A 19,830-nucleotide genomic window follows, 5' to 3' on the forward strand; every position below is an offset into this window, starting at 1 on the left:
AATTCTTTCTTCTTTTTGGTATTATTTTGGGTAGTTTCTAATGAATTAATTAATTTATTTTTCTTAAAATAATAATAGTACTTTTTTTTAGTCACTCTTTAACATTTTTTTAATGATATTTATTTTTGTAATTTTTTATTTTATTGTTATATTATTTATTTTCTTGATTTTTAGGAGTTTATCTATATATGTGTATTGTAATTATTAGGTATATGGATCTTAATATATATCTTTGTTTTGTTCATTTCAAGCAGCTCAAGTGGCAATGGCCATGGAATGAAGTCTCACTGGGTTCGAATCTTGTACTACCCTCCCTGGTTGCGGAGTGAATAATGGACATGTAAAATCGAAAATAAGAGAGTCCTGCCAAGAATAACAAATATATATATATATATATATATATATATATATATATATATATATCATGAACCAAATAGATCTTTGTCTTCATAAAACCAAATAGATGATTCTACACGGAGTAGTCTACCTGGGCGGAGGAATTGCCCGGTTTCCGTCGCCGCCCGGAAAATTGTCCGGCGCCGGCCGCCGGCAATCCCTCGCCCTCCGCCACTCTCCCCTGGCTCCGCCACCCCTTCCTCCGCTCGGCATTCACTCCCTGATTTTTCCACGCACCCCCTTCCTCCGCTCCGCATTCACTCCCTGATTTTTCGACGCAGATCGGATCCGAGCTGGCATCCTGAAATTTCGCTGACAGATTGCCCGATTCGAAATGGAGGAAGGTCCCGATCGCGATCTGCTCACTCACCTTCCTCCTCGACTAGGCGCCTCCGGCTCTGGGCTTCCTCCGCTCTGCTGCTCGCCACCAACACACCAGGTTTGTTCCGCTGTTTATTTTAAAATTGTTATAACCTTGCTCAGTTTAGTAGAATGATTCCCTGAGTCACATACTGATGAGGATACGCGGTAGGCAAAAGAATTGCTTTGTTCCCAAACCCAAGTTGGATCTCTGAGCATCAGATTCCTGTGACCTCCTTTTACATATTCCTTACAGATATTCTCAATGTGGACTACTCCCAGGTAGATCCAAATCGAAAACCTCAACGCTGTAAATTGTTGTAAATTGTTGCAAGAATCGTTACTATTTGATCACTGATTTCGCGCCACTCATAGTACCTTCACATTCTCCATTTGAGGAGGCGACATCCTTTAGATGATGGTTACATTAAATTTCAAGGGGCTCTGCTCTAGATTAGAAGAGCTGCTCGCAGGCCTTCTTGAAACAGTTGGGCAACTCTATTCGCCAATCGTACAAAAACCTCAAAATGAACAAAATCCCATCTACTTGAACTCCCTGAGCATCGTCAATAGAGGTGTTCAATTGGTGAAAATGTGCGAGAAAACCAGCCCTCTTAATACTTTCCAGAACCTCAGATATGCTTCTGAAATCCACCAGCTGGAAAAGGAGATCCGTGACTTCGTCCAATACCAGATGCCTGATCCAAATCGAAAACCTCAGCGCAAGTTTTGCGATTGTTTCCCACAACGGCTGTAAATTGCTGCAAGAATCGTTACTATTCGATCACTGATTTCGCGCCACTCATAGTATTCTCACGGTGTTTCAAACTGTTCAATCAAACCTCTGGCAATTCGTTACCGGCCATTTTCAGAGTCGTCTGAAGTGTTTAAAAATTATAAACTAAGAGAAACCTCTGCACATTTTGTAAGATGAATTTGCCGCAATTTTTCCTACCATCTGCTCCACCTCCCTGTCAAACTTCTGCTTCTCCTATTCGGTATTGGAATAGGAGAATTTACAGTCAGCACGAGAATCCATGCATATCATACTGTAAAGCGTCTAAGTAGCAGGATTATGGCCACTTGCAGAGAGTAATGATAACCCTAGAAGGCAATTATGATTTTGTGGAGCATCCTGTATGTGGTAGATTGATGATCTTGCCACAAAGTTTTCATATGTGCAGATATTGATCCTCTCTGCTAAGAGTGCCTTCACTTACTAGCTATACAGGACCAGGCTTTTGCTAGCATCCAAGGAAACCTTCATCTTACTAAACCAGATGTGAAAAACCAGATGACAAAGTGTCTTTCCCAAATGGGAGGTCTATAGTGCAATAAAGTAGTAATGCCTATCTTCAAGTGGTATGGCACCCCTGTTGACAGATTTGCTGAAATGTATCATTCCTTGAGAACAAACCTGCTTTGCCCTTGAGCAAGACTTGACAATTTCTAATTTCATTTGCTATTCATGCAATCAACTTCCTAGGGATCAATTTCATATGCATAGTACTGACTATTCAATTTGACATCTTACCAAACAAGCAAGTTTTCCAAGTGGTCTAGACACCAAACAAAACACTTAAACCATATGATGGCAATATCAATGAACCAATGTCAGTATCGGTAGAGCATGTCCTCTCTTTAGGGCACATAGATGCAAACTAAGGTTAACATAGAGCACTAAAAATATTAAATTCCTTCAGAACTGTATTAAACCAATGAAAAATACACCATATAGGAGATGAGAAATCTGATCAGTTCAAGGTTTCCAACTTTTAAAGAAAGTTTCAAATGAAGGAGTTAGCTTTTTCATTATACACATAACTAGCTAACTCGAGCTACTGTTTAATTTGCTGAAATGTATCATTCCTTGAGAACAAACCTGCTTTGCCCTTGAGCAAGACCTGACAATTTCTAATTTCATTTGCTATTCATGTAATCAACTTCCTAGGGATCAATTTCATATGCACAGTACTGACTATTCAATTTGACATCTTACCAAACAAGCAAGTTTTCCAAGTGGTCTAGACACCAAACAAAACACTTAAACCATATGATGGCAATATCAATGAACCAATGTCAGTATCGGTAGAGCATGTCCTCTCTTTAGGGCACATAGATGCAAACTAAGGTTAACATAGAGCACTAAAAATATTAAATTCTTTCGGAACTCTATTAAACCAATGAAAAATACACCATATAGGAGATGAGAAATATGATCAGTGCAAGGTTTCCAACTTTTAAAGAAAGTTTCAAATGAAGGAGTTAGCTTTTTCATTATACACATAACTAGCTAACTCGAGCTACTGTTTAATTTACTGAAATGTATCATTCCTTGAGAACAAACCTCCTTTGCCCTTGAGCAAGACTTGACAATTTCTAATTTCATTTGCTATTCATGCAATCAACTTCCTAGGGATCAATTTCATATGCATAGTACTGACTATTCAATTTGACATCTTACCAAACAAGCAAGTTTTCCAAGTGGTCTAGACACCAAACAAAACACTCAAACCATATGATGGAAATATCAATGAACCAATGTCAGTATCGGTAGAGCATGTCCTCTCTTTAGGGCACATAGATGAAAACTAAGGTTAACATAGAGCACTAAAAATATTAAATTCTTTCAGAACTGTATTAAACCAATGAAAAATACACCATATAGGAGATGAGAAATCTGATCAGTGCAAGGTTTCCAACTTTTAAAGAAAGTTTCAAATGAAGGAGTTAGCTTTTTCATTATACACATAACTAGCTAACTCGAGCTACTGTTTAATTTGCTGAAATGTATCATTCCTTGAGAACAAACCTGCTTTGCCCTTGAGCAAGACTTGACAATTTCTAATTTCATTTGCTATTCATGCAATCAACTTCCTAGGGATCAATTTCATATGCATAGTACTGACTATTCAATTTGACATCTTACCAAACAAGCAAGTTTTCCAAGTGGTCTAGACACCAAACAAAACACTTAAACCATATGATGGCAATATCAATGAACCAATGTCAGTATCGGTAGAGCATGTCCTCTCTTTAGGGCACATAGATGCATACTAAGGTGCTTCAATGCTTAACTCCTTCATTTGAAACTTTCTTTAAAAGTTGGAAACCTTGCACTGATCAGATTTCTCATCTCCTATATGGTGTATTTTTCATTGGTTTAATACAGTTCTGAAAGAATTTAATATTTTTAGTGCTCTATGTTAACCGACTTTTCAACATTCCCCCCTACTCTTCTTCTTCCGACAGCTTCCTTTTAGTTTCTTTAGGCTCTTTTAGCCTACTTTTTCTTCTGAAAATATGCCATGTTTATTCTTGCCAGATTTTTGATTTTGCCTGCTTTATCGCAATCCTTTTTAAGTAAACGAGGTTCTGATGCCATCTTCTTCTAGTTAGGAATGATTAGACTTTAGGTCTAGATGGTTTCTGATTTGACTTTTACATTACCAATGACCATAAATTTTCTTTGCTGCTCAGAAATGCTCTCTTTACCACCTCTGTAATTTCTGCAAGTTGGAGCCAGATTCAGAGGCCTACATGTCACATGGTTTCAGATTTTTCAATATCTGAGCAAAATTGTTGGCCAATGAATCGTGCCTTGCTACTTACTCCCCATATTTCTTCCACCTTGATTGTGAGATTTAAATTTCCACCTAGAGCAGTATTTACATCTTTAACACGCCTTAGTGCATTGGAGTCATACCAAAAGGGATTTTGGACTCCGTAAAGACCATAATGATTAGTAATTTATGACAGCTTTCCTGTTTTTGGTGGAATTCAAAACTCTCTAGACAGCTGCATAAGACATGTTGAACTACCGAGTTCCGGTGTATTGTTTCAGCAAGTTTTGATGTCACCAGACTTCCCATATGGATCATGAACACAAAATTGCCACTGTACCTTTACACATTGTTTCTTGAATCAAAATTATGTCAGGATTATAATTGGAAAATAATCTCTCGCTAGCTTTGTTTCGTCACACAATCTTGTTTTGCATTCAAAGAAAGAATGATCATCGCGTAACCTCTGTTAGAGGTACCCCTGTTCCGAGGACCCCCTTAATTGTCATTTGTATTTCCTTTGTCCTCAATGTATTTCTATTGTTAGGAATGGAATGCACGCTCTTCATGTTGTGGAGGATGTATCTTTATACATATTTAACCCCTCAATGCCTAAATCTTCTTTTTCGGTTTTGAGTCTTTCCATGTCTGAGACTTTACCCTATCAAGTTATTCCTTTGCTTGTCTTGGGCTTTTACCTCCTTTTCTTGACCAGCAGCACTTTATACGGGAGATTCTTTCAAATTTTGCAACTGTCCTCAAATACATCGACACAACTTGATCATTACTCGATGAATCACAACGTACCTCTATTTTTATGCTGCCAAGCTTGAAGATTTTGATAATGCTTCTGAATCGTCAGACTCGTTCCAAGCTTCAGTTGTGCTACTTGATTTTTCCTTTGTCCCATAGGCCTCTGTTTTTCTTTCACGATATCCCCCTGAAGGATTCTAAATTTCAAGCCAGTTCAATCCTAGAACTGAAATAGAGTTGGGAATTTCTCCGTGCTCTTATAGTGACTCTACTCTCTTCTCCTCTAGAACATTCTGCCTCATTTAACACTGATGTAATTTTTCAGGAACTAAATGGTAAGAAACAGTTTACTAAGTCTTGTAATGATACATAGCATGATCTGTTTTCTTTGTCAATGACCATTTTCTCTCAAACCTTACCAAGGAAAACGTTGTGACCCTTCGCATCTGATGGTCATGTGCTTTTCTGGCAGTTATGTATTTTTGGCTGAATTAAAGGTAAAATGCCATTTAGCAACTATCTTTTGTGCCTCATGGTTTGCTTTCTTCTCATAGCTTGATTTCTCTTCGACAAAGGTTGTTTCACTGTATTCTGTATATCAATTTCTGAAGTGAATTAAGGATATTCCAAGCCCGATTGTGACACTTGCTTTGAAACACTGAGTGTTAAAGTTTGACAAAACATTAAGACAAATGTTGTTTCCGTGTATTCTATCTGTGGTGGAATATCCCCGAGCAGAACCTCTATGGCAAGGATCAAATCATTGTAATCATCTCCTTTTGATACTGGAATTCCTCGCTGCATATAATTCAGGACTTATGTTTGTCTCCATAAATCTTGAGGAAGGAGCAGCGGGTGCTATATCAAATCCAAAAGCGCTAACACTAAGTAAGAATCTCCTTGGAGATTGTAAAACTTTGGTATCTTTACTTATCCTGGACTGCTCCATTAAATTGAATTGTCCTATAAGGCAGACTAAGACCATTGCTTGTTGGACCGGTTTCATGTTTTGGGGGCATATCAAAAAACACTTTTTGAATTTAATGGCCATGTTAACTTTTAGCATCAATCACTCTCGATTTCTTTTCCTGTTATCCTCAGGTTTGAGCTTAAGTACATCTTGAAGGCCATGAACCCAGATTCATGTTTGTGGCTTGATTTTTGACTGTTTGTTCAATTTTTGTGTCTTGGCTTTTCTAGGATTCCTCTTTGAATCTCCATCAAAATGTAGCCTGTATAGGGTTCCTCTTTGAATCTCCATCATAATGCCCTTCTTTTTAGACTCTAAAAATTTTCTTTATCCAAAACTAGTGCCCTCTTCTTTGCTTACAACTCATTCACCTATAATTTTGTGGCTTAATTAAGAAACCAAAAACATCACTTTTGTACAGGGATTCTAGTTTTTCCTCCACTTCCTTAAGTAATCTCTCCTTCTTATGTATTTTGTAAATTGCCAAATCAGTGGACCTGTTTAGTCCTTTTGAGGTTCTCCTCAAATTGTACGGAAGCTGATCCCTGAGAGAATCCATGCATCCTTTAGTTTCTTGACATATTTTTCCTCCTTAACCATTCAAGATTTAGGTTGAAGTGATGAGGGGTCTTTTCTTTATAGGAGCCAATTCTAGTATTACAAGGTTGTGGTCAGAATCCCCTCCACATAAGGCTGAATTTGGAACTGATAGCTTCATCTAAAAAGAGGTCTGATATAAGAAAATGGTCCAACCTTTTCATTATTCTATATACTCCAACCCTCTTATTTCTCTAAGTAGGGGAGAGATTTATTACCTCAATAGCATTGGAGAATCCTCAGGAATTTCTATTTAACATGAGAAAATTTATAAGTGGGATTTTGTTCCCCTTCTAAAACAAGTTGATATATGGGGTAGGGAGATTCTATGAAACCTGTGAGAAATGAAAGGTGGGATTTTTTTACTTTATAAAGAAAATTGATATCTTGGTAAGAAGCATGTGACAATGGTCTTTTAATTTTCTTGAAGCTCTATCAGTACTCTGTGAATGGTGGTAGTTGGAATGCAGTGGTTTTCATTGGTTTTGATTATGCCTTTGTTAGATGTTTAAAGAGTGAAACTAACATAGTGGTTCTTCTTGATGATTATATTATACCTAAGTAAATCTGATGGTTAATGGGTTGGCTCTAGTGGAGAGCTACTTTAAACATGAATGCCACAAGGCACAATAGGGCCTTTTCTTTGTTCTAACACATCTCTTTTGCCACGGGTAGTGGAATGTGAGTGTAATGATTGCTTGCTATAAATTTCACATATATTATGGCAGCACCAAGAATCTTTGAGGACAGACTACTAGTAGAGTTGTGATGTAAACATACATTGTAGAAAACCCTTTAATTCAAGTCTAGTCCTGCTTAGCAAATGGTCACCCTAAAAAAACATGGCCAACATTCATTGGATTGCATCTGTTCATGTTGTCAAAGGAATCTTTCCTTTAAGGAATGCCTGGTTCAAAGTGAATGAGGCAAGAAGCAACATCTTAAAGGAAATGCTTGCATCCCAAATTTTTTGCATCCTTTTGTGCTATTTATTTTTGTCATTATTGAGTGATTTATATTTTAGACTTCAAAAAAAGCATAAAAGAGGTTTTATATATATATATATGTGTGTGTGTTGGATAGCTTGCTAAGATTGAAATTTTGATTTTGATGTCCTTGCATATTGTTTGACCAGATCAGTTCAAAATGGGCAAGCGAAGCAAATGGAAATATATCATGGATCTTGAGGTGCAAGACCTCAAAGGCAAAATGACGTTCTCTAGTAAAGACTTGGTTTGGACGGAAATAAATAAAAAAAACAATAGTATTGATCGAATTGCTGTAATCCCATTATGACGAGTTGTTGAGTTTATCAAAGGAGAGGAAGAAAATCCTATTGCTCCATGTAAATTCATACGAAAAACAAAAAAAAAAACCAAAAGAAAGAGCTACCGCTGCATTGCAATATGATATGTGAGTATTTAAAATATATATTGTTTAAATATTTTGAAACCAAGGTTATCTTTCTTTGTATGTACTAACAATTTAAATTTTTGGTGTAGTTATCATTGTTCATTTGGCCCAGAGGACAAAAGAGGAAATCTTTCAGCTAAACGAAGGACCTCATTTGTGCAGAAGAGGGGTTGCCAATGCCACTTTATTATGAAAGTTATGCATGAAATTCCTGATAGAGCAATATTAACTTTCAATATGTATGAACATGAAGATGGAGAAGGTTGGGCTTGTCATGGTCAATGTGACACTTCAGGTGAGACCAGGGCCTTGCATAGGCCAAAGCTTTCAAGGGACATTGTTGCATATGTAGAGAGTTGTTTCTTTTTGGGAGTGCCTATTGATGTAGTGTATAGAACCCACATTAAGAGACATGTTGACATCGATGTGGCAGCTCGAGATAGAGATTTTTTCTTATGCAGGAAAGATATTGTAAACATCTATAATAGGTTGGCAAAGGGAAATTATCAACTTCACAAAAAGGATGAAATGAGTGTAAACCTTTGGTATCAAAAGCATCAGGAAGATTTTTTCTTTTACCAAAAGCCCAATGGTGTGGAGGTCCCTTTTATAATAGGGATTCAAACAAAGTGGATGTTGGAGACAATGGTGAAGCTATCGCACAATAGCTTAATAGCCATGGATTCAACATTTAACACCAATAAATAAGGGGTAACTCAGATGCCAATGACTTATCGAATATATTTATTTAAGTTGTATACATTCAAAATGATTAATAACTTGTATTTGAATTTATGTAATGTTGAAAATGACAGTATCAGTTGTATACACTCGTAGCATTTGATGAACAACAAAGCGGGGTGCCTGTTGCATGGGTCGTGGCATCACGAAACACATCAGATGATATTTCAATATGGCTGGAGCAGCTCATGCGCAAGTGTTTCCAAATTCATCCTGATTGGAAAGTCAATGCTTTCATGGTTGATGATGCACTGGCTGAAATCAGTGCCTTGAGGTAACTTTAACATTTTCATGATATAACCAAACTTGCATTTTTTCTAAAATTCCCACACTAAAATGCATTGAATATGGCAGGAGGATCACAGGTTGTGATGTGATCTTATGCATTTGGCATGTACGGAGGGCTTGGTTGAAAAATGTCAATCGGTTGGCCACTAGTTCCATTAAAGCCAAGGAGATGTTCAGTGAGTTAGTTTTCATCATGAAACACACTCTCAATTATGAAGTGGAAGATGCAATCAATCAATTTTTTATCAAGTTTGCAGATGAAGAGAAGTTCTTAGACTATTTCAACAAAAATTGGGTCACTGGAGATAAGATTCGTAAGTAAAAAAAAAAAAATTGTATTATATGCATTTTTTTATTTTATAAAGGTGATATAGTGAGACTGACATCGTTTTATTTGCAATTAGGTATGTGGGTTAAAGGTTGTCAGGAGTTTCCTCATGCAAATCAAGAGACCAATAATGCTGTTGAGTCATACCATTGTTACCTAAAAACAACATTTCTATCTGATAGAAGGAAAAAATGTGCCCGGAGGATGGATTGGTTATTGCATATGTTACTAACAACAGTTGAACCTTGTTATCGGTTCAAGGAAATCTTAAAAGAAGAAGGATTTCTAAACAACTACAAAAGAGAAAAGCAGCTAGAATCATCAGTGGAACGAGCAAGACAAATTTTGGACACTGATTGTTGTCCTCATGAGAACATAACCCGTGCTTATTGGGTGAGAAGTCAGACAGATCGAGGTAAAAAATACCTTGTCACCTGGTATCGTAAGGATTTTATAACGTGTGAATGTCCATGGTCTATCCGTGGAAACATTTGCAAGCATGCCATAAAGGTTAATTGGTTGTATTTCCACTCGGATACTTCAAATCCATTGCTTCATCAGCCTGCAGAGGATAACATATGCAATGACCCACCTGAGATCAATATAGAGCCTCAAAACCATGATGCAGATGTCGATGCTACTCTTATGGCCACAAATGTTGTTGATGCAGATGCCGAGGCACTTCATTTGGCAAGGGAGGAGTTGTTTAGCTATACACATCTCATTTTCGATAACCCTCCTACTACTTTGGCAAAGACAATCCAGTTGACTGGTATGCTTAAAAAAATGTTGGATGAAGCCAATAACTTGCATGTTACTGATTTTGACTTCACACCTGGATTGGGTTCTCTTGATCCATCTTTGAAGAGGAAGAAGAGTTTCCTTAGCCCCACAAAGAAAAGAAGAAGCAGCAGAAAAAACAATGGTTTGGAAATTGATTTAAATGTTGATCCATCAGAATATGAACCATTTGAGTTTCGATACCTCAATAAGCGAGGACGTCATCGGCCAAATAATGTCGTGTCTATGGTTCCAGGTTAGTTTCATGTGTTGAATAGTCATGGTTTTAGATTTAAGTATTTAATCATCACTATTCTCTAACATGTGGTATGTTTATTTTTACAGCGATGCAACAATCCCCAACCATGGCGATAACCCAAGACCAAAGAGAGATACAAGACCATCCAACCTTACCTGCCATGCCAGGTACATTTGACACTCTTTCATTGTGTGTGAATATATACCTTGATGCTCTCAAAAATTTCTTTGTGATAACGTTTGACATTTTTCTAGGTAACTATAGAATAAGTGGAGAAGCATCATCTTCTACCATGACTGATCATCTATGGAAGGACTTCAACTCTAGTGGGAATCAATGAGGTATGCATAAAGAATAGATAAGCTAGGTTATCATGGCGTCTTTGGGTGGCCCTCTATCATATGATAAGTATATTTATGTTTTCCCATCGTTATGTTGTTATGAAAATGCCTTTTTCATAATCTGTTCATGGTCACTGAAAAATTTGCTCATTGTCAAATAGAATCTCTTTACTTATTTATGTTCATGCAACATGTTTGATTTTTATACTTAAACATGTAGTTACTATGTTCTCATACCTATGTTCATGGTTCGATGCTTATTAGATTTATAGATCTTTATATTTTACATCTTTATAAAGTTCTGGTTAGATGATCAAAGGCAAACGAGGTTTGGACCTTATCATTGTGTTTTTTGTTGTTGTATTTTTAATTCCTTGCCTCTAATCAAAGATCTCATTGGATTTTCATGACTTCATCAAGCTGATTTTGCCTCCATGGAATAGTATATGATAGCGTAGTAGATTGTTATGTTATTTTAAACATGCCCTCTTCATGATTTGTTGATGTTCACTGAATGATGTTTTGTCCTTTTATGCTTGTGATAAAGTGTTAACTGTCTTGTAGACTACTCCTTATTTGTGATCCTGAATTTTGCAGGCATATGAACTCCTTCCAGAAAGGGCAAAGACAAATGGAAACATGCACTCTGCAAGAGAGCTAAGAGATGACTAAATAGCAAAAGCCCTGAAGGTGCTTGAATGCTCTTTGAAGAGACAATGGAAGGGACACAGATTTTTGTTGATTGAAGTGGACAGATTTGAGCCGAGGAAACTTTTAAAGCTGTTGACTTATGCACTGTATTGGATTTGCTACTCCTTTCTTTGAGCTATTATGTTCTCTAGCCTCTGGTGTGCCTCTTTTACTGTCGCAGTGGTTATTTCTATTCACTCAAAAAGTGATGATTTGTAAAAATTTGAACTCAGATCAAGAAGCAAATATATATATATATATATATATATATATATATATATATATATAAAAGAATAATGATTGAGCTATAAATTTCTTTGTATTGAGAGATAACTTGAAGTCTCTTTTTAATATTTAATATCTATTTTTTTAGATTACACTTTATTTTTGAGTTTTTGTTATTCATATTACTAAATTTTATTAACATGTTTTTCAATACTAATAAAATTGATGCTTTTTATATTTCATTATTTTTGGATCATCCTAAATAAACAAAAAAAAATTAAACTTAGAAATAAGTAAATAAATATCTTCCTCAGAAAAGATTTATTTCAATTTTTTTAAATTTTTAAAAAATAATAACATGGTAATCTTTATGAAATATATACTCTCAAATTTTATATACAAGGATTTTTTTTTTTAATTATCAAATCTAATTTGAATTCAAATTTGATAACTATACATTAGATTATTCTATTGACTTAGAGTTCAATGATCGGAATTTCACCCCAACATAAACCCAAGTTCCCACTATAACTGGGAAGATCTTCCAATAGCTCGTTTCCTAAAGAAAAAATCTCAAACACCTATCCCTGATTTCATAAGATTGCATCTTCTGCCATTGAGTTCTCATTTCCTCTTAATCTGACATCAAAGGGTAAAAGTTGAGTCTAAGTTTTCTCAATGAATGGTGATAATTCTTGTAGCTCTGTTTAGTATTTTTCTCTCAAAATCTTTAATATGTTTAATTTTCTATAAAGATTAAATTTGGAGTTTCACTTAAAAAATATATATGAACTTCTAAAATTTTGCAGGACGCAAACATTCCTTTCAAAATAGATAAAAATTGCAGATTAAATGCCTACTCTAATAGATAACAAGAACACAAAATATATATACACATATCACATCGGAATTTGTAATGGGGGAGACAGCCAACAAGGAATAAAAACTGGACTCTCAAGTTCATAAACCCTGTGATAACAGTCCAGTAGTATTACAAATAAATAAATCTTGTGATAAAGTCGAGTCACGGTATCCCAACAGTATGCATAAATATGGGAACACAAAAGCAAATTTAGTTCAGAATGTGAACTTTAAATGTAATGCCAATAGGAATTTATCAAACCTGCAATCAATTTAAGTAACACTGTTGCAGAGAGCCCAGTGAAAAGACTCCAAGGAATTTACAGACACCCTTTAAAGATGTGGATAATTAGATTTTAATGGGACATGAATAACATGTCTATTGTTGTCATAAAATAAATAAAAAAACATTACATAAAGCAAAACATTACAAAGACCCTTGTTCTAGAGAAGAGAAGTGGCCATTTACATTGCCATTCATGGACTTCACTTTAAGATTATTGATAGATAAATGGATTAAAAAAACAAAAAAAAGCCTTGTAAGAGAAGTTGCCATTTACATTTGCATCCATGGACTTGCAGGGATGTTTCTTGGATTTGGCATTAATGTTATTATTTTGGCAAATAATTTTGCTAAATGTTGGTAAATTTTTCACTCAATATTTTTCATATGACACGGAATTCAAATTCGAACTTTGTAACTATGATTTGAACTGAGAAGAGGCACGCAGGTAGTTGGAATGGCGCACAATCGGTAACTATGCTTTAAACTGAGCAAAGGCAAGTAAGTAGTTGGAATGACGCAGTGATAAGGTGGAAAGCTAGAGAGTTTGTTAACAAAAAAAAATAGTTAGTTACAAAATTTATGGAAAAATGTCTGTTTATGGAGTTTATGACATTGATTTAAAAATAAAAAATATGAGAAACTATAAGCAACATCACCTCTGCTCAGCAAGGAATCCTAGAAACATTGAAAAGAATCCTAAAACATTGAAAAGAGAAAAATACTCACACTAAATAAAACAGATAATTTTATTAATTGAGAAAAAGACTTTTTTTACAACTACATTCTGGAGGGCCTGTCTTTGCAAATTGCAAGGTGAGGCCCATTATTCTTGGCGCCTTATTGAATTACAATATTCAATATCATGGATAAATGGATAAATACTATGGGTGGTTAGTATTCTTGGTGCCTTATGAAATTACATTATTCAATATCATGGCTAACGCTTTCCATTGAGATCAATGTGCAAAACGAAACCCCTTATTTAACTCCTTGCTGTCTAAGTAGGATATCAAGCATCCAGCCAATCCAAGCTGAAGTGTGCATCTACCACTTCAACTCTAAGCTCTGGAATGGCAGAGCTCTTGAAACGCATCCATTGCTGTCCAATCTTCTCATCACAGATAACATGCTTTAGATATTTCAGCCTTCCAACTGATTTAGGCAGCTTCCTCAATCGGGAGCACTCTCTCATGTCAAGCTCCTCGAGTTTCTTTAGTTGTCCTATCTCTTCGGGAAGTTCTTTTAGGCATTCACATAGCGAAATGTCCAGATATTCCAGCTTCCCAAGTTTTCCAATAGATGCTGGAAGCTCTTTCAAACCTAGACATGCAGATACGCTTAACATTCTTAAAGAGCTGAGCTTCCCCAAGTCATCAGGCAACTTTTGCAGAAGGTGGCAGCTAGTGATAGACCACTTCTCAACTGAAGATGTGTCACAGATACCAGGGGGTAACTCCTCTAAATCACAGCAGTGGTCCAAGTTAAAATCTTGCATTATGGGAAGCTTTAGGCTTGACTGGGAGTTGTTGAACCTGGACATATTTCCAAGCCCTTCACATAATCTCAGAGATATCTTCTTCAAGTTCTGCAATACTTTACTGTGCTCTTGAAGTGGGGGCACATTCAACTTCTCCAAGTGAATAGCCTGAACCTGAGTAAGTGAAGATAAGGCTGGTAGACCGTTGACTGTGGCTTTCTTGTTACCATAATTAAACACTATGAGGACTTTCAGGTTCCTCATAGAACTCAAAAATGATGGAAGAAAGTATTTACCTGCAGAAAAGACTAAAACCAAAGCCTCTGCTTGAGAAAAATGCATCTCACACCACTGATCGTCTTCCATTGCACCTACATAGGTGAACCACAGATGCAAAGTTAGATTAAAACATTATAGGTCATTACACACACTATGAAATCATTACATATCTTTTCTAACAACTTTTGAATCAATGATCAACACCTATATATCATTACATGTATTTTCATGCAGATCACAGAGTGACAGCCTATGTGATGTAGGATAAGGTTGGCATGTGACAATTCTTTTGATTCCAATGTTCAGAAAAAATTATGTATGCTTCAAAAAATGTTGTTAAAATCACCCACCTGTGTGAATGGAAACAATTTGAGCATCAAACGCTTGATCCTTGAGCAACTCCCATTTTGCTGGCAAACTATCTTCCTTTTTGGGCATAAGCAACCTCTTCCTACGAGCTATGCTGCCTCGGGATGCCAAATATAAGGCCAAATCCCGCATTACATCATGTTGAGAAAAGTACAGCTCAGAGGCACTGCCATAATTGATTGCTTGGCTCCTAATACATCCAATTACCAAGACAACAACACAATGTATAAGACAGAGGAAGCCAAGATCAAATTAGCTTTGACCACACAACAATTAGAAATGAAGGCGCTTACCTGAGATTGCTGTTTGTTAAATTTAACAGATTTCTGCTTGCAAGTTCTAACAAGATGACAAAAGCATCTTGCCACTCCATCTTTCGCACATAAACCCAAATATCCAATAATGCATCCACTGAGATTTTTTTATCCTCTGGAAATGACCCCAAGTCTAAGAAGCACTCTCGTGCTTCCTCGTCCAGGGCATCAATGCTGGTCTCCAAGCATCTAAGAAGCCCTTCTTTGTGATAATCTGATATTGATTCCCCATTTAAGAGCTTGTTCTTGGCACCCTCCCACGCCGGATGAGGCTGACCATACAAAGAGCTTCCGATCACCTTCAGAGCAAGTGGCAGGCCTTTACATTCCGCTTGGACCTGTGATTCATACATCAGCAACACTAAGTCAAAATTCCATAGGTGGAAACCAATCAAATACCAAAAACAAAAGTTGTTGATATTTTGCCTGATAAGCTTAAAGTTCATTCACAGGTTTTTGTTTGATTGTTTATGAAGATGAATATATTATTGAGTTTATGGCTAGAATCTTTTTTAATGGATTGCCGATACCATTGTTAACAGCAGAGTAAGTATTAATATGGAATTATGTGAAACTATAAGGATATCCTGATATGATATGCCACTGTAGTAATTGCTTGTAATTAGGGGCATTTAGGAGAACACTGTGTCACAAACATTAAATTGAACCAAACTTACTAAAATAATATATTGCATATAAATAGCATTCCAGTACTTTAAGAGACATACCTGCTTGACTAGCTGCTCGTCCGCATTACTTGGAATTGATTTCTGTCCAAAAGCCCAAAAGCAGAAAAGAGGCAGAGCATCAGCATCATCCAGCAATGGCAAATCATACAGCCTGGTAGAGGTTGTTGTGCGGATGATAGAACGATCTCGGGTTGTCACAAGGGTCTTATAACCTTCACCTTGAAATAACAATTTTTCCAGAATTTCCATAGACCAGACATCATCTAACACCACAAGAGTTCGCTTGCCTCGCCTAAGCAGCTGCTGCTGCAGCTGTCTATGTGCATCCTCGATATTCTGAAAATCAGGTTTCTTCCTCGGAACAATCTTCTCCCACATGGTCTCTAAAATTTCCTTCAGGTTCGGGGATTGTGAGACCGTGATGAAAATGATATTGTTTTGGAAAGCACCTGCCATACATAAAGAGCAATTTGTTAGGATGGAAATTCCATAAATTGAACAGAAATCTAAATTAAATGCAAAAAGATAGCCTTTCAGGAGATGAAAATGGTTTGAATAAATAAAATCCCCAATCACCTTTAATTTCTTGATCATTGCAGAGGGACAATGCCATAGTTGTTTTGCCAACGCCCCCAATACCTTGCACCGCAACGACGGACACCTCTCTCTGGAGTAGAATCTTCTTAACATTAAGAATAGTTTTCTCCAGTCCCACTACAAAATCAGATTTCACTGAACCACTACGATCAGAAGTGGAAGCTTCGTCAAAAGCTCCATCAAACATACCATGTGGACCCATTTGTTGTAACATCGTGGCATTCTCATCGGGATCATTGGTGAGCCTGGGAACGATTGTTTCATTCACGTTTCTCTCATCCACTGCCTCTAACTCGTACAGATGGCGAAGACCCTTGAACTCCGATATGATATTCTTCAACTCAAGAGATAGTTGGTCAGGCATCTGGTATTGGACGAAGTCACGGATCTCCTTTTCCAGCTGGTGGATTTCAGAAGCATATCTGAGGTTCTGGAAAGTATTAAGAGGGCTGGTTTTCTCGCACATTTTCACCAATTGAACGCCTCTATTGACGATGCTCAGGGAGTTCAAGTAGATGGGATTTTGTTCATTTTGAGGTTTTTGTACGATTGGCGAATAGAGTTGCCCAACTGTTTCAAGAAGGCCTGCGAGCAGCTCTTCTAATCTAGAGCAGAGCCCCTTGCAATTTAATGTAACCATCGTCTAAAGGATGTCGCCTCCTCAAATGGAGAATGTGAAGGTACTATGAGTGGCGCGAAATCAGTGATCGAATAGTAACGATTCTTGCAGCAATTTACAACGCTGAGGTTTTCGATTTGGATCTACCTGGGAGTAGTCCACATTGAGAATATCCGTAAGGAATATGTAAAAGGAGGTCACAGGAATCTGATGCTTAGAGATCCAACTTGGGTTTGGGAACAAAGCAATTCTTTTGTCTACCGCGTATCCTCATCAGTATGTGACTTAGGGAATCATTCTACTGAACTGAGCAAGGTTATAACAATTTTAAAATAAACAGCGGAACAAACCTGGTGTGTTGGTGGCGAGCAGCAGAGCAGAGGAAGCCCAGAGCCGGAGGCGCCTAGTCGAGGAGGAAGGTGAGTGAGCAGATCGCGATCGGGACCTTCCTCCATTTCGAATCGGGCAATCTGTCAGCGAAATTTCAGGATGCCAGCTCGGATCCGATCTGCGTCGAAAAATCAGGGAGTGAATGAGGGCGGAGGAAGGGGGTGCGTGGAAAAATCAGGGAGTGAATTCCGAGCGGAGGAAGGGGTGGCGGAGCTAGGGGAGAGTGGCGGAGGGCGAGGGATTGCCGGCGGCCGGCACGGACAATTTTCCGGGCGACGACGGAAACCGAGCAATTCCTCCGCCCAGGTAGAGTACTCCATTCTAAACACTTCGACCTTGAAAAAAAAATGATTTGAATTATTTGAAAATTTTATTACTTAATTTCATATATATTGAACCATTTAGTGGGTTATTTAATAAAATTTTCGCATATTTTATATAAAACACAAACGTTCGGAAAAATATATAATCTAAAACTTCAAAAAGAGACGTTTAAAATAATCTAATTTATGAAGACAAAAACCTTCTCAATAAATTTTCATCAAATTCCATATAAAACAAAAAACACAGAGAAAAATATAACCTAAAACCAAAAAAAACAAAAACGAAAACGAATAACATTTAAAATAGGCTGCTTGATGAAAACGAAAAACGTTTGGCTTTATGGAACATGGAAAGTTGTGTCCTTTACCAATCCAACTGTACAGCATTCCCAATTTTCCAATTCTGCCAAACACGGGGTTCTGAATAGTTTATGACAGCGAACACGCAGAGTGTCAAGATATACGCTTTACCCTAAATGCACAAGGTATTTGTATTTGTGATTGGATAATGTTCCAATCTCCTATCACAGTGGGCGTATTTGGAAAAAATGCAATTACTTGTCACAGTATCTGGATTGATAATTAACATATTTTCCATTTCAAGTAATTTTTATGTTTGATCGTCAATATGATCAAGATTTTTATAATAATCCATGTTTTTATGTTGAAATTTTATCTTGAGTTAGTCCATTTTAATTGAACTTATTATATATTTAAAAAATCCATTTCAAATGAATTCAAATTCTTAAGGTTTTAAATTCACCACAAAAGGTTGTCACCTAATTACACGTCTTTTCAAGGTTGACATTGGCTTTTACATAGGAGTTGTTACCGATCTTACAAATTCGTTAGGAACGTAAATTTCTAGTCGGAATCTGGTTAAAAAAATTCAAAAAAACGGAAAGTTGGAGTGTTTGAATCGTTTTTTTATGGTGGGAATGGATTCAACACCATCCAAAACTCCGGGGACCCAAAATCTTAAAATTTAACACTGTAACACAAATTTTCAAAAATTTCCACCAAATTTTATCATAATCTTGCCAACATTTCTATTAATTTCTAGACTAATATATAAGTTCTTTAGACCACATTTTTACACGCAATGTGCTTCTCTTCGGGTTTGAATTTCGATTTTTTTTAAGAGTTCATGTATAAACATTTGTAATTGACGGAATCGCTTCTGAGATTCACTCTAGTTAGTTTGGGTTTTTAATATGTAGGCATTGTACGACTAGAGTAAACTTGATGGACCTCTGAATTGAGCAACTATGTGCATCTAAAAGTGTCAGGGCCACGAGCTGACAAGGTTATGTGCGACGAGACGAGTCAGAGGAAAACTCAGTTTTATGCGACGAGTTGTGCAAACTCAGTTTTAACGACGCGTTGTGTGGAGGCGAGCTCAGTTTTATGCGACGGTGGGCGACAACAGTTAAATGTAATGAGCAGTCAACTCCGGCGACCCACAAGGGTGACCGATTACGAGCACGAGCCCTGAGCGAGTCGACACAGCAGCCGAGTCAACATGAGGGTCGAAAAACTCCAAGGGAATATTTGGCTAAGTGTTGGGTAGAAGGGCGACCGTGGAGAAATTATAGGAAGCCGATGTGTGGTTGGGCCGACGTGTTGGTTAGGTCAACGTATGGTTGCGCCGATGTGAATAAGTGGAGTGAGATGGTGGAAGTGTTGCCGGCTTAGAGGAGGGTGGATCCCCTCAAACACATGGGCACCCATATATATAGAGTGGACTAATTCAAGAAGAGATCATCCAAGCAATCCAACTCAAGCAAGCATCTAACATAGATTGGGCAAGAAAGGAAGAGAAAGGATAAGGCAAGGGCGAAGGCAACAAGCGGGTCGAGGACCGAAGCAACCGTAGCTGAAAAATTTGAAGAACCATAGGTTGGGCGCCTTGACATGGAGAG

General features: G+C 37.2%; 2 protein-coding genes and 1 long non-coding RNA gene across 5 annotated transcripts; 2 read left to right on the top strand and 1 right to left on the bottom strand.

Moving 5' to 3' along the window:
• Window positions 1–472: 472 nt before the first annotated feature.
• LOC149194909 (uncharacterized) lies at window positions 473–8,632 on the top strand. 2 transcript variants are annotated; one of them, XR_016254575.1, is made up of 3 exons: window positions 473–835; window positions 7,775–8,052; window positions 8,142–8,632. It is a non-coding gene; the product is annotated as an uncharacterized LOC149194909 (long non-coding RNA). The 2 variants fall into 2 exon arrangements; XR_016254574.1 differs by lacking the exons at window positions 7,775–8,052; window positions 8,142–8,632 and adding an exon at window positions 6,273–6,361.
• Window positions 8,633–9,520: 888 nt separating this feature from the next.
• Window positions 9,521–11,832, top strand: LOC149194910 (uncharacterized). 2 transcript variants are annotated; one of them, XR_016254573.1, is made up of 4 exons: window positions 9,521–10,445; window positions 10,535–10,615; window positions 10,713–10,789; window positions 11,387–11,832. XR_016254573.1 is itself a non-coding variant. In XM_089405180.1 (4 exons), exons 1-3 carry the CDS (start codon window positions 9,614–9,616, stop codon window positions 10,786–10,788), a joined length of 999 nt encoding a protein of 332 aa, XP_089261306.1. In that variant the 5' UTR covers window positions 9,521–9,613; the 3' UTR covers window position 10,789; window positions 11,387–11,832. The 2 variants fall into 2 exon arrangements, 1 of the variants encoding a protein (XP_089261306.1); XM_089405180.1 differs by having other exon boundaries at window positions 10,703–10,789.
• A 1,747-nt stretch (window positions 11,833–13,579) lies between these two features.
• On the bottom strand, window positions 13,580–17,305 carry LOC149194911 (disease resistance protein ADR1-like). Its single transcript, XM_089405181.1, has 5 exons — window positions 16,556–17,305; window positions 16,019–16,428; window positions 15,270–15,628; window positions 14,958–15,166; window positions 13,580–14,699 (listed from the first exon to the last, which is right to left on the bottom strand). Exons 1-5 carry the CDS (start codon window positions 17,214–17,216, stop codon window positions 13,861–13,863), a joined length of 2,478 nt encoding a protein of 825 aa, XP_089261307.1. The 5' UTR covers window positions 17,217–17,305; the 3' UTR covers window positions 13,580–13,860.
• Between the last annotated feature and the right edge of the window lie 2,525 nt (window positions 17,306–19,830).

The sequence above is a fragment of the Pinus tabuliformis genome, chromosome 2_2 (genome assembly GCF_031772625.1).
Source record: "Pinus tabuliformis cultivar Carrire ecotype Pingquan chromosome 2_2, CPIR1, whole genome shotgun sequence".
NCBI classification, from domain to species: Eukaryota; Viridiplantae; Streptophyta; class Pinopsida; order Pinales; family Pinaceae; genus Pinus; species Pinus tabuliformis.